Source organism: Gorilla gorilla, chromosome 9 (genome assembly GCF_029281585.2).
Source record: "Gorilla gorilla gorilla isolate KB3781 chromosome 9, NHGRI_mGorGor1-v2.1_pri, whole genome shotgun sequence".
NCBI lineage: Eukaryota > Metazoa > Chordata > Mammalia > Primates > Hominidae > Gorilla > Gorilla gorilla.
The window spans coordinates 6,911,993-6,925,972 of record NC_073233.2 but is presented as its reverse complement, the minus strand read 5'-3'; the positions used below and the strand labels follow the sequence as shown (position 1 = coordinate 6,925,972).

At 54.0% G+C, this 13,980-nt stretch overlaps 1 protein-coding gene across 11 annotated transcripts in view; it reads right to left on the bottom strand.

Annotated features, from left to right (window-relative positions):
* Positions 1–13,980, bottom strand: part of PTDSS2 (phosphatidylserine synthase 2) — a 42,638-nt gene that overhangs the window by 16,550 nt on the left and 12,108 nt on the right. For all 11 annotated transcript variants that reach the window (XR_008669726.2, XR_008669724.2, XR_008669725.2 and 8 more), the window contains one exon: positions 1,192–1,274. Coding sequence is in view for 4 of the 11 variants with exons in the window: in XM_055355717.2 (XP_055211692.2) it covers positions 1,192–1,274 (83 nt within the window). In the remaining 7 variants the exon portion in view is untranslated. The remainder of the gene's footprint in view (positions 1–1,191; positions 1,275–13,980) is intronic.

Here is a 13,980-nt window from a genome sequence, read left to right as displayed (position 1 = left end):
ATTTCTGTATCACAAACGCGTGAATATGTCCATACACACAAACACGTGAATATGTCCATATCACACAAATGCGTGAATGTCCGTATCACACAAACGCGTGAATGTCTGTATCACAAACGCGTGAATATGTCCGTATCACACAAACGCGTGAATATGTCCATATCACACAAACGCGTGAATGTCCGTATCACAAACGCGTGAATATGTCCGTATCACAAATGCGTGAATATGTCCATATCACAAATGCGTGAATATGTCCGTACACACAAACACGTGAACATGTCCATATACACAAAGATGTGATTATGTCTGTATCATAAACGTGTGAATATGTCCGTACACAAACGTGCGAATATGTCTGCACGCACAAACACGTGAATATGTCCATATACACAAACAAGTGAATATGTACGTATCACAAACACGGGAAAATTTAACAGTGGTTATTATTTGTGGGTAGCTTTATTTTTAAGTATCTTTGTATTTTCGAAATTTTCTATAATACATACTCCTGTTGAAACAGAAAATGTTTCTAATTACTTCGTGTGGCCACTCAGGGGAAACAACAGACCCTACGGAAGCCTGAGCCCGCCTTCCTGGGGTGGGACTTGGGGGACAGAGTACACTGAGATTGGCGGGATGCTCTGGCCCACGAGGGTTTGTTAGAACTCAGGGCCATAAGGTGGGGTGGTGGCTGAGGCAGAGTGCGCTGGGCAACCACTTCAAGGGCAGGGGGTGGGCGGCACCTCACAGCTCCATCTGGAGCCCTCACCCACCCGCCCATGGCCTCACAGCCCCATCTGGCGCCCTCACCCACCCCCGCCCCCTCCGGTCTCAGAGCCCCACCTAGAGCCCACAGTCCCTGGCCTCACAGCCCCATCTGGAGCCCTCGGCCACTCTGGTCTGTGGAAAGAGGAGGCAGAAGCAGGAAGAGAAGGGCTGGAGGGCCCTGGACAGGGAAGAGTGAAAGGGCCAGAGAAGGCCTGGAGAGAGCCTCGGTGGTTAGAGGAGGAGCACACGGCCAGCTCAGAACCCCACGCCCTCGTCCATGTGGGAAGTGGCCTCGGAGGCCTCGGGGAGGGGCCAGGCGGAGGGGAGGACAGGACACTCACACCCAGCAGCACAGACACAGAGTGGCCGCTCAGAACAGAAATGCCACAGGGGCACACGGAAAAGGAAATGGCAAGTTACCTGGATGAGGTCTGGAAAATGGCCCGTCTTTAGCTTGTGTGACTCCAAAACATAAGAAAACCAAAATACTGGCCACAATACCTCTGCAAATAAAGAACAAACAGCCCCTCAGTGTGTGCAGGCTTCTCCCAGGAGGGAGGTGGGAGGCTGCAGGGACCCCCAGACACCCATTGTGGAACAGCCCCTGATGCTGGGGCGGGAGGAAGGGGCCTCGGGCCGAGCTGGGCGACTCCGCCGCGGGGAAGGCCCAGCTACCTCCACCACCCTGGGCCGGACATTCGCCCTCACATTTGCCGCCTCCGCGGCAGGGAAGGCCCAGCTACCTCCACCACCCTGGGCTGGACGTTCGCGCTCACATTTGCCTCCTCGGCAGTGGGGAAGGCCCAGCTACCTCCACCGCCCTGCACCCAACATTCGCCCTCACATTTGCAGCCCGCCCAGTGGCCGGGAGAAGGTCCCTGTGCTTGGGCTGCTGGTGGTTCCCAGTGTCACATCAGGAAGACACTGGCTCTACACAGAGGCCACTGAATGCCCCGCATGTGACCATCAGTGATCACAAAGCCCACGTAGGAGGGAAGGCGTCAGGAGCTACTGCCTCCCTGCTCCAACGCGGCAGGACCCCCAGGAAGTGTCTCTAGAGAGCTCTTGTGTCTTTTTGGTGTCAACTCATCCAAAACCAACGGGACTCCTGTGATTCATAAGATGGAAGCGTGAGAGCTGTAACTGCAACCAAAGATGCAGGTTCACGGGAAGGAGGGCGCGAGGGACCACGCTGGGCAGGGGCAAGGTGCTCCCTCCTCGGCAAAGCTCCTTGGGGCCGGCCTCAGCCAGAGTCCCAGTGGGTTTCGGTGAGAAGCAGCTTAGGCCGGCGGAGGAGCAGACAGCCCTGGTCACAGGCACACTGCTCACATCCGCTCGCCGCACCCAAGGTGTGGACCCGCTCTGCGGACGCGCTCTGTGCTCTGCAGACGCTCGGATGCGCCCATCCTCTCCAGTCGTGCTCAGCTCAGGGTCTGAGATCCACTGGCCGCTGCACCACCCAGTCCCTCCCACGGCTCGGCAGTGCCGTGCCAACAGTCACACCTTGGCGTGTTCGCACGCTGGGCGGCCTCTGGGTTTTGGCTGCCATGAGGGAAGCTGCACTCACACACGCACGTTCGTGTGGCCGCAAGAATAGACGGGGCCACAGAGACACGCTATCTATTTTTTAAGACAGCGCTGTTAAAAAATACCCAGTAACAACTTCAGTCTCAGAAATTCCCCTCTCTGCCTGCAGGAGTGCCTGGCCTCAAAGTCCTGAGTAGACAGAGGCAGGTGAGGCCAAGCACCGCCCGAGGCTGGCAGGATGAAGGAGGGCACAAGGTCGCTGGCCCCTGGTGCAGCCGGGACAAGGGTCTGCTGGTTCTGGGCAGGTGCTGCTCTCCACCCAGAGCCCTGAGGGTCTCACCCTCGGCAGGACATTTATGGCCCACCCAGGCGAAACCTGAATTTCTGACCCGGTCTCCACCCAGGCCCCAGCTCCCACACTACCGCTGTCAGCCTCCAGGGACACAGGCAGAGATGCCCTCGCTGCTGGGTTCAGCAAGGTGGGGCACGCGTCCCTGTCACCGGTACCCCTCCCGAGGTCTCTCAGTGCTGAGGGGTGGGAGGTGTGAAAGCACCTTTCAGGACCCCTGGAGCCAGACATAGGCCCCACCTCAGCTGTGCCTCCACGGGGCGTGGGGAGGGTCATAACATTCAGTGGAAAGACAGTAAAACGTCCCCCTGCCCTCCCCAGAAAAGATAAAAATGAAAAGAGGAACATGGGCACTGGCCAAGGGAAGCTGCTCCCAGTACAGGCGCACGTCACCCCAGGCCGCCATCTGCGTCACCCCAGGCTGCCATCCGCGTCACCCCAGGCCACCATCCGCCCGACAGGTGCGCGTCACCCCAGGCCATCTGCGTCACCCCAGGCCGCCATCCGTGTCACCCTAGGCCACCATCTGCCCAACAGGCGTGCGTCACCCCAGGCCGCCCTCCGCCCGACAGGCGTGCGTCACCCCAGGCCACCATCCGCGTCACCCCAGGCCGCCATCCACCAGAGAGGTGCGCGTCACCCCAGGCCGCCATCTGCCCGACAGGCGCACGTCATCCCAGGCCGCCATCCGCCCGACAGGCGCGCGTCATCCCAGGCCGCCATCCGTGTCACCCTAGGCCACCATCCGCCCGACAGGTGTGCGTCACCCCAGGCCGGTGCTCTCTGAATCAGCTTGTGGCACCCCCCACACGGCATGCTGCCCAGAGGCCAGCTCAGACCGGGTCACACAGGACTCTAACCTGGCCACACATCACATAATGTTTATGACAACTTTATAAGGCTAATTTGTTCATAAGAATTACTTGCCGGGCACAGTGGTTCACACCTGTAATCTTAGCACTTTGGGAGGCTGAGGTAGGTGGATCATTAAAGGTCAGGAGTTCGAGACCAGCCTGGCCGACATGAAGCTCCTGTCTCTACTAAAAATACAAGAAATTAGCCGGGTGTGGTGGCAGACACCTGTAATCCCAGCTACTCGGGAGGCTGAAGTAGGAGAATCATTTGAATCTGGGAGGTAGAGGTTGCAGTGAGCTGAGATCGCGCCACTGCACTCCAGCCTGGGTGACAGCAAGACTCAGTCTCAAAAAAAAAAAAAAGAATTACTTAAGTACTTGAGAAGGTGTGTCCCGTTGGGTAAGAACGAGGGAAGTGCTTTAAAAGGAAAACAAATATATTGCATTTTAAAAATAAATTTTTAATTTTAGAATGGTTTTAGATTTACAGAATTATTGTAAAAATAGTAAAAGCTCCCATATCTCACAGGCCCAGTTCTCCCATTAACATCTCACCATTAATAAGCCGGTGCTGGCTGAGTGCGGTGGCTCACACCTGTAATCCCAGCACTTTGGGAGGCCGAGGCAGGCGGATCACAAGGTCAGGAGTTTGAGACCAGCCTGACCAACATGGTGAAACCCCATCTCTACTAAAAATACAAAAATTAGCCAGATGTGGTGGCAGGCACCTGTAATCCCAGCTACTCGGGAGGCTGAGGCAGGAGAATCACTTGAACCCGGGAGGTGGAGGTTGCAGTGAGCCGAGATCACGCCACTACACTCCAGCCTGGGTGACACAGTGATACTCTGTCTCAAAAAATAAAATAAACATAAAATAAAAAATAAAAAATAAATAAGCCAGTGCTGCCATACAGCTGCTGAGGCCTACGCTTCCTTGGCTCTCCCCTGATGTCCTTCCCCCTGCCCCGCCCCCAACAATCTCTTCCTGGATGCCACGTGGCATCTACTCGTTCTGTCTCTTCAGGCTCCCCGAGGCTGGGATGGTTTCTCAGACTCTCCTTGTCTCTGATGACCTGGATGGTTTGGAGGAGGCCTGGTCAGGAATTCTGTGGAATGTTCCTTAGTGAGACGGTCGGCTATGCCTCTGCATGGCCGGGCTGGGGTCGTCGGGGTTGGGAGGATGGGGCAGCAGCCTCCCCGTCGGCCACGCCATGAACATGACCAGTGCATGCTGACCTGACCATTGGGCTTGGGGGTGTCTGCGGGCACCTCGGCTGCAGCGTCCTCCTCCCACTGCCCTCTCCGTGCTGCACGCCCAGGAAGGAGGTCAGGTCACCACGCGCAGCGCACGGCGGGGCAGGAGCTCACGCCAGCTCCTGGAATGGGGGGATCTACCTCATTTACTGAAAACCCTTCTGCAGGGAAGGTTGGTCTTGTTCCCTCTGTTTATTTATTCAATCACTTATACCACTATGGGCTCGTGGATGTTTATTTTCTACTCTGGGTTATATTCTAATACTACTTTATTATTTTGTTGCTCTTTGGCCACTGGGAGGCTCTTTCACTGGGACGCAATCCCGTGACTGTGGGGTTTTGTTTACAGAGCTCCTCACTTTCTGGAACTGCCAGGATCAGCTGATCCTGGGCATTTCCTGCCCCAGTGCTGGAATCAGCCATTTCTCCTCAGAGCCCTGGCCCTGTGGACTGGAGGGCACTAGGAACCAGGATCTGGGCCTGGGTGTGCTCATTGCTGCAAGCATAGCTGGTTCTAGGCCCCCTCAGCTTGTACAGCAACAAGATCTGTGTGTATCCATTAACCACTGTGCACACACTGTTTAACCATCTTTGTCTCTTCTGGGCTAAACGTGCAATGGTAATCCACCATCACAGCGGCCACTCCAACCTCCTCCCTCTGATTACCTGGAGACTCCCCTCCTCCTCCCTCCGATTACCCAGAGACTCCCCTCCTCCTCCCTCCGATTACCCAGAGACTGCCCTCCTCCTCCCTCCGATTACCCAGAGACTGCCCTCCTCCTCCTTCCGATTACCCAGAGACTGCCCTCCTCCTCCCTCCGATTACCCAGAGACTCCCCTCCTCCTCCCTCCGATTACCCAGAGACTGCCCTCCTCCTCCCTCCGATTACCCAGAGACTCCCCTCCTCCTCCCTCCGATTACCCAGAGACTGCCCTCCTCCTCCCTCCGATTACCCAGAGACTCCCCTCCTTCTCCGATTACACAGAGACTCCCCTCCTCCTCCCTCCGATTACCCAGAGACTCCCCTCCTCCTCCCTCGGATTACCCAGAGACTCCCCTCCTTCTCCAATTACCCAGAGACTCCCCTCCATCTCAGAGACTCCCCTCCTCCGATTACCCAGAGACTCCCCTCCTCCTCCCTCCGATTACCCAGAGACTCCCCTCCTTCTCTGATTACCCAGAGACTCCCCTCCTTCTCTGATTACCCAGAGACTCCCCTCCCACAGCCATCATACACACCACAGTGACAGAGCTGCCAGTCAGCACCTCTGTGGAGCAAAACTTTATCGACTAGAGCAGCATCTGTGCCATTCCTTTTGCCTCTGGCCTTATAGACACTGCTCATTTCCAAAGTTACTCAGCACCTTCCTCTGAACACCCTTCAGGAAGGTCAAGGAATGCATCTGCAGTAGTTAAGATTCTTCTCAGTCGGCCTTCCCCGCCGGGACCCCCATCTCCTCAATGAATGTTTAAAATCTGCACACGGTCTGCTCATGTTGTCCAGTTCTACAGGTTCGGACAAACGCAGTGTCATGTACCAACCAGGATGGTGCCACACAGAGTGGCCTCACTGCCATACGAATGCTGCATTCTACTATCCACTCTCCCCTTTCCCCGGGAAACAACTGATGTTTTCACTACCACATCATATTGCCTCTTCCAGAAGGTCATCGAGCTGAAATCACAGTGCGCGGCCTTCTCAACTGGCTCCTCTCACTTAGGAATGTGTATTTACAGAAACATGTATTTAAGGTTCCTCCCGGTCGCAGTGGCTTGATGCTCATTACTATCTTTTAGAGATGGGCTCTCACCCTGTCGCCCAGGCTGCAGTGCAGTGGCTCAGTCACAGCTCGCTGCAACCTCTGCCTTCCGGGCTTGAGATCCCACTCAGCCTCTTGACAGGTGGGACCATGTGTGTGTGCTCTGACACTAAGTTTTTTAGTTTGGTAGAGACGGGGTCTCAGTATGTTGCCCAGGCTGGTCTTGAACTCCTGGGCTCAAGCGATCCTCCTGCCTCAGCCTCCCAAACTGCCGGGATTATAAGCGTGAGCCACCATGCCTGGCCTGCATGCAGGTTTTTATGTGGACATAAGTTTTCAATTCAGTTGGATAAATATTTAGGAGCAAAACTGCTAGATTGCATGGTAAGAATCTATCTATCTATCTATATCTATATCTATATTTTTTGAGACAGAGTCTCGCACCGTTGCCCGGGCTGGAGTGCAATGTTGCGATCTTGGCTCACTGCAACCTCCGCCTCCTGGCCTCCCGAGTAGCTGGGATTATAGGTGCCCGCCACCATGCCAGGCTAATTTTTTGCATTTTTAGTAGAGATGGGGTTTCACTACGTTGGCTAGGCTTGTCTTGATCTCCTGACCTCGTGATCCACCTGTCTCAGCCTCCCAAAGTGCTGGGATGACAGGCGTGAACCACCACGTCTGGCCCAAGAATATATTTATATTTAGTTCTGTGAGAGTCTGTGAAACTGTCTTCTAAAGTGGCTTTAGCCTTTTGTATTCCCACCAGCAATGGGTGAGAGTTCCCGGAAGCGTTCGGTACTGTCGGTTTCTAAGGTTTTAGCCGCTCCGTCGGGTATGCAGTGGCGTCTCCCTGTTTCCAGTTCCTGAAGGACAAATGATGCTGGGCATCCTCCCACCGCAATCTCCTGTCTGAATAACTTCTCGGGTGAACATCTGCTTAGACCTTTCACCCAGGTTTTGTTTTGTTTTGAGACAAAGTTTTGCCTTTGTCACCCAGGCTGGAGTGCAGTGGCCCCATCTCGGCTCACTGCAACCTCTGCCTCCTGGGTTCAAGTGATTCTCCTGCCTTAGCCTTCCGAGTGGCTGTCACCCAGGTTTGTGTTTGAAAGAGAGGGTCTTGCTCTGTTGCCTAGGCTGGAGTGCAGTGGTGTGATCTTGGCTCACTGCAGCCTTGACCTCCTGGGCTCAAGGGATCCTCCCACCTCAGACTCCTGAGTAGCTGGAACTGCAGGTGTGCACCACCACACCTGGCTAATTTTTGTATTTTTTGTAGAGATGGGGTTTTGCCATGTGACATGGTTTCGCTGTGTCCCCACCCAAATCTCATCTTGAATTGTAATCCCCACGTGTGGAGGGAGGGAAGTGACTGGGTTATGGGGGCGGTTCCCCTATGCTGTCCTCGTGTAGTGAGGGAGTCTCACGAGAGCTGATGGTTTTAGAAGCGGCAGTTTTGGCCGTGCGCGGTGGCTCACACCTGTAATCTCAGCACTCTGGGAGGCCGAGGTGGGCGGATCACTTGAGGCCAGGAGTTTCAGACCAACCTGGCCAACATGGTGAAACCTCGTCTCTATTAAAAAATACAAAAATTAGCCAGGCGAGGTGGCGCATGCCTGTAGTCCCAGCTACTCGGGAGGCTGAGGCAGGAGAATCGCTTGAACCCAGGAAGCGGAGGTTGCAGTGAGCCCCAAGATCGTGCCACTGCACTCCAGCCTGGGCAACAGAGCAAGACTCTGTCTCAAAAAAAAAAAAAAAAAAGAGTGGTAGTTTTTCCTGTGCCCGTTCTCAGTCTCTCCTGCCGCCTTTGTGAGGAAGGTGCCTGCTTCCCCTTTTGCCATCCACTGTGATTGTAAGTTTCCTGAGGCCTCCCCAGCAATTAGGAACTGTGAGACCTTCCCCCGTGATTGTACGTTTCCTGAGGCCTCCCTAGCAAGTAGGAACTGTGAGACCTTCCACGGTGATTGTACGTTTCCTGAGGCCTCCCCAGCAATTCGGAACTGTGAGTCGATGAACCTCTTTCTTTTGTAAATTACCCAGTCTTGGGTATTTCTTTATAGCAGTATGAAAACAGACTAATAGACCATGTTACACAGGCTGGTCTGGAATTCCTGGCCTCAAGCAATCCTTCTGCCTCAACCTCCCAAAGTGCTGGGATTACAAGTGTGAGCCACCCTGCCCAGCCTGTTTTTCTTCTTCTTGAGCTTTAAGAGTTCTTTGCATATTTTGAATACAAGTACTTTATCAGATAGGTGTTTTGTAAACATTTTCAACAGCTTGTGGCTCACCTTTCATTCCCTTAACAGTGTCTTTTACAAAGCAGAAATTTTAATTTTTTCAAGGTCTCACTCTGTCGCCCAGGCTGGAGTGCAGTGGTGCTACCGTAGCTCACTGCAGCCTAGACCTCCTGGGTTCAAGCAATCCTCTCGCCTCGGTCTCCTGAGTACCTGGAACCACAGGCATGTACTACCACAATTAGCCAATTTATCTTTTCCTAATTTTTAGTAGAGAAGGGGGGGGGCGGTTCTCACTATGTTGCCCAGGCTGGTCTGAAACTTGTGACCTCAAGCAATCCTCCTAGATTGGCCTTCCAAAGTGCTAGGATTAAGGGCATGAGCCACCACACCCAGCAGACAATTTTAATTGTAATGAAGTCCAGTTCATCAAGTTTTTATTTTCATGGATTGTGCTACTGGTATTTTATTATCACCAAACCCAAGGTCACTATACTTTCTCCTGTGATTTCTCCAAGATGTTTTATAATTATGGCTGAGCATGATAGCTCAGATGTTTTATAATTATGCCTGGGCATGATAGCTCACATCTGTAATCCCAGCAGTTTGGGAGGCCAAAGCAGGGGTTTGAGACCAGCCTGGGCAACATAGTGAGACATTATCTCTACAAAAAATTTTAAAAAGTAGCTGGGTGTGGTGGTGCACACCGGTAGTCCTAGCTCCTTGGGAGGCTGAGGATTGCTGGAGGCCAGGAGTTGGAGGCTACAGTGAGCTGTGACTGCGCCACTGCACTCCAGTGTGGGTGACAGAGCAAGACCCTGTCTCAAAAACAAACAAAAAGAGAAGTTTTATAGCTTCTCATTTTACATTTAGGCTTATCTAGAATCCATTTAGAATTAGGTTTTGTGAGAAGTGTCAGGTCTGTGTCTAGATTTGCACGTGGATGTTCTGTTGCTCTAGCGCCAGTGTTGAAAAGGCCATCCCTTCTCCACGGACTTGCCTTTGTTCCTTTGTTAAGGATCGGCTGCCTGCAGTCGTGCGCGCCTGTTTCTGGGCTCGGTATTTCGGTGCATTTTTGACAGGAAGTCTTGAAATTGTGTAGTTTCTGTGTCCAACTTTGTTATTCTTCAGCACTGTGAGTATGTTTATATGCATTATGTTTTACATGTATTACAAGTAAGGATATTTATATTTTAAGTGTATTACATTTATATATGTTACATGTATTTTATTGAGTAAAATGTGTGAAGAGGTTTAATTTACTAAGTTTAAAATGGGATAAAAATGTAATGGACTGGTGAGGAAAGCTGGACTGTCCCCCAGGGTCACCCCCATACAGGCAGATCAGTGAACGGTGCCGTGTCCACGCAGCGGAAGCTCCCCAGCGCGCCCACTGGCAGGCACAGCAAGGATGCCGCGAAGCTGCCCCCCAGTGGGAGAGGCCAGGCCGGAGGAGCAAATGTGTTCACAGGAAGCCGGGGCTGGCAGCACAGACCCCGCTCTCACCCAGGCAGATGCACTGGCACTGCCCGAGCCGGGGTGAGGCACTCTGAGCACAGGAGAGATGCCTCCGCACTGCCCCAGCCGGGGTGAGGCACTCTAAGTGCAGGGAACAGTGAACACTTTCCGCACCCCCATGCAGTGGTGGGCACACGGGGGTATGAATCTGTTAAAACTCATCAGCCGTACGCGTGAATCAGACATAGATTATAGTAAATTATAGGTCAATAACGTTGACTCAAGAAAAACAAAACGGGGCCGGGCGCAGTGGCTCACGCCTGTAATCCTAGCAATTTGGGAGGCCGAGGCGGGTGTACTGTCTGTGCTCAGGAGTTCAAAACCAGCCTGGGCAACATGGTGAAACCTGTCTCTACCAAAATATAAAAAAATTAGTGGGGCGTGGCAGTGTACGGCTATAGTCCCAGCTACCACAGAGGATGAGGCACAAGAACTGATTGAACCTGGGAGGTGAAGGTTGCAGTGGGCCATCACGCCACTGCACTCCAGCCTGGGCAACAGAGCACGACTCTGTTTCCAAAAAAAAAAAAAAAAAAGAAAAAGAAAATCATCCCCTAAGGTGGGGAACCTGTTAGATCCATAAAAAGAACAATAACAGCAAGCTGAAGGAAGACACACTAGTTTTATAACTTTTTAACTTTAATAACATAAATATTAATTTTTAAAAATAAGGCTGGCCAGGCATGGTGGCTCACGCCTGTAATCCCAGCACTTTGGGAGGCTGAGGTGGGCGGATCACGAGGTCAGGAGATCGAGACCATCCTGGCTAACACAGTGAAACCCCGTCTCTATTAAAAATACAGAAAATTAACCGGGCGTGGTGGCGGGCGCCTGTAGTCCCAGCTACTCGGGAGGCTGAGGCAGGAGAATGGTGTGAACCCGGGAGGTGGAGCTTGCAGCGAACCGAGATCGTGCCACTGCACTCCAGCCTGGACAACAGAGCGAGAGTCCGTCTGAAAACAAAAAAATAAGGCTGGGAGCTGCGGTGGCTCAGGCTGGTTGTTCTGGCGCTTGGGGAGGTGAGGCTACACGTTCGAGGCCAACCTGGTCAACATTGACCAAAAAAAAAAAAAAAAAAAATTTTCAACCTGGCTAACACGGTGAAACCCCGTCTCCACTAAAAATACAAAAATTGTCCGGGCGTGGTGGCAGGCCCTGTATTCCCAGCTACTCGGGAGGCTGAGCCAGGAGAATGACGTGAACCCGGGAGACGGAGCTTGCAGTGAGCCGAGATCGCATCACTGCACTCCAGCCTGGGGGACAGAGTGAGACTCCATCTCAAAAAAAAAAAAAATAAATAAAAAATAAAATTAAGCCTAATTTCTAGAAGGTATTTTCTTTTCTTTCTTTTTTTTTTTTTTTGAGACAGAGTCTCGCTTTTTTGGCAGGTGGAGTGCAGTAGTGCGATCTCAGCTCACTGCAAGCTCTACCTCCTAGGTTCATGCGATTGTCCTACCTCAGCCTCCCGAGTAGCTGGGGCTACAGGCATGAGCCACCGCGCCCGGCTAATTTTTGTATTTTTAGTAGAGACAGGGTTTCACCATGTTGGTTAGGTTGGTCTCGATCTCTTGACCTCGTGATCTGCCCACCTCGGCCTCTCAAAGTGCTGGGATGACAGGCGTGAGCCACCGCGCCTGGCCTAGAAGGTATTTTCTATATAAGAAATCTACCCTTGAGGACATCAAATAATTCTAGTATTAAAAGTAAACCAGCCCCCACAGCCTTCTGGATACCCTGTGTGCGGACACCCTGTGTGCGGACACCCTGTGTGCGGACACCCTGTGTGTGGGCACCCTGCGTAGGGGTGGGTAGGGTGGCTGCCCAGGAGCTGGGCTTCTGGTGTGCAGCAGTGCGGCTCCAGGCCATGAGAATGGACTCAGGACAGGTGTACCACGGCAATTTCACTGGAAGGAGCCACCGAGCCACGGTCAGTGCCAGGGTGACCTGGGGCAGCCGAGCCTTCCAGGAAGGAGCCCAGAGCAGGTTCTAGGTGCCAGCAGCAGAGAAGGACGGGTGGCCTCTTTTGTGCCCTCAAAGAGGGTGAGGGGGAAAGAGAATGTGAGTTGGGAGCGCGTTTAGTGTTCCCAGAACAGAACCTCAGAGAAGAGTGCCCAGGGCCCCGTGAATTCCCGTCTCCTGGCCCCTCTCAATGAACACATGCAGGGGCTCCCTGCTGGAGAGGACAGGATGGCAGAACCCAGCCTCTCACGTCGGGGGCCACTCAGGAGAGGCCAGTGCTGGGTGAAGTGGGGGACGTGCCCACCACTGCTGCCCCCTCAGGGGTCTAAGCTCCTGGTCCCTCTGGGTCTGGGTCACCTAGTGCTTCCCATAGGAACCAGGCCTGGGAGGGCAGGGCCTGGCTTGGGGTGGTGAGGCTTTGTGATGTGCCTGGTGGGGGCCTGGTGAATGCTTTCGGGGAGCGCTCCCAAGACACCCCCTGCACTCCTGCTCTTGACAATTCTTGCCACGTGGGACACTTGAGGTGAGACCCGGTCCTGCTTCCTAATCCACCTCCCCTGCTGTGCCCGGCAGATGCCACAGACCCTCCTAGCCAGGTGCTGATGGATGAATTCAAGAAAGACCAAGTCCTCCTTGAAAGCTCCCTCTAGGCACACACGGGGCTCCTGCCCACTGCCTCACTGCCTCCAGAGCCACAGGTCCAGCGTCCCCAGGTGGCCCCTCCACAGGGGCCCCAGGCACGGCACATGCTCCCTCATCTATTTCTGGAGCCTAGTTACACAGTGCACACCGGGCCTGCAGGTTCTGCACGTGACCCCCACTGGGACTGCCTAAGAAAGGGAGGAGCGAGCTGGGCCTGGAGCACGGGAGGCGCTGGCCAGGCCAGGCCTGGGAGCAAGCTGGCACCTCAGGCTCAGAAAAAGGGGGAAGGGCCAGCAAAGCTGACTGGGAGAGGGATGACAGCAAGGTGGGAGAGAACCCACAGAGCATGCAGCCAGGAGCAGGGTAGGGAGACCAGGACAGGAGAAGCCACCTGCGCCTCCCAGGTGAGGATGGAGGGTGAGCTCCTCTGGGGAGCAGGCTGCAGAGCCCTGGGTCCAGGCACCTCAACAGTAATTTCTAACCAGAAATGCCCCACTGCCCCCAGGGAGATGGACTCAGTTATGAGGTCTGCTGTGCGTGATTCTAAAGCATCCGCTCCCCTACAGACAGGGCACTGGGCATGCTTGTGTTCTAGAGCCCACAGGGCTGGTGCCAAGTCAGTGGGCAAACAGGGCCACCAACGCCCGTGCAAGCGTGATGACGTTCACACCATGCCCACCCATCACCCCATCCAACAGTCACGAAGACAGCGAGACTCTTGCTTTACAAAATGAAGTGCTGGCCCAAGAGCTGTTGGGACAGCTAAGTCCTACAAACCCCAGGGCTCCCGCCAACCAGAGCCGACTTGTGGCCCCGACACCAACAGGCCTCCAATGCCTCCTTCCACCTCTGTCCCCATCCTGCTGCTGGTCTCCAGACCCTGCTCCGGCTTCCTCCCACCATCCCGCCGGAGCAAGTGGGGCCAGGCCCTGATGATGTCAGCAGCCTTGCTGGGCAAGGAGGCAGCCCTGGGCAGACACACCCTGTGCGCACGTCGGAAGAGCAACGCGAGAGGAGAGTCAGGCACAGAAAACTCAAGACTGATTCACAGGCTCTAAAACCAGCTTCTCTTCCACATGCACTTCTGAGACTGGCGTCAGAATCCATGGAATTCAGG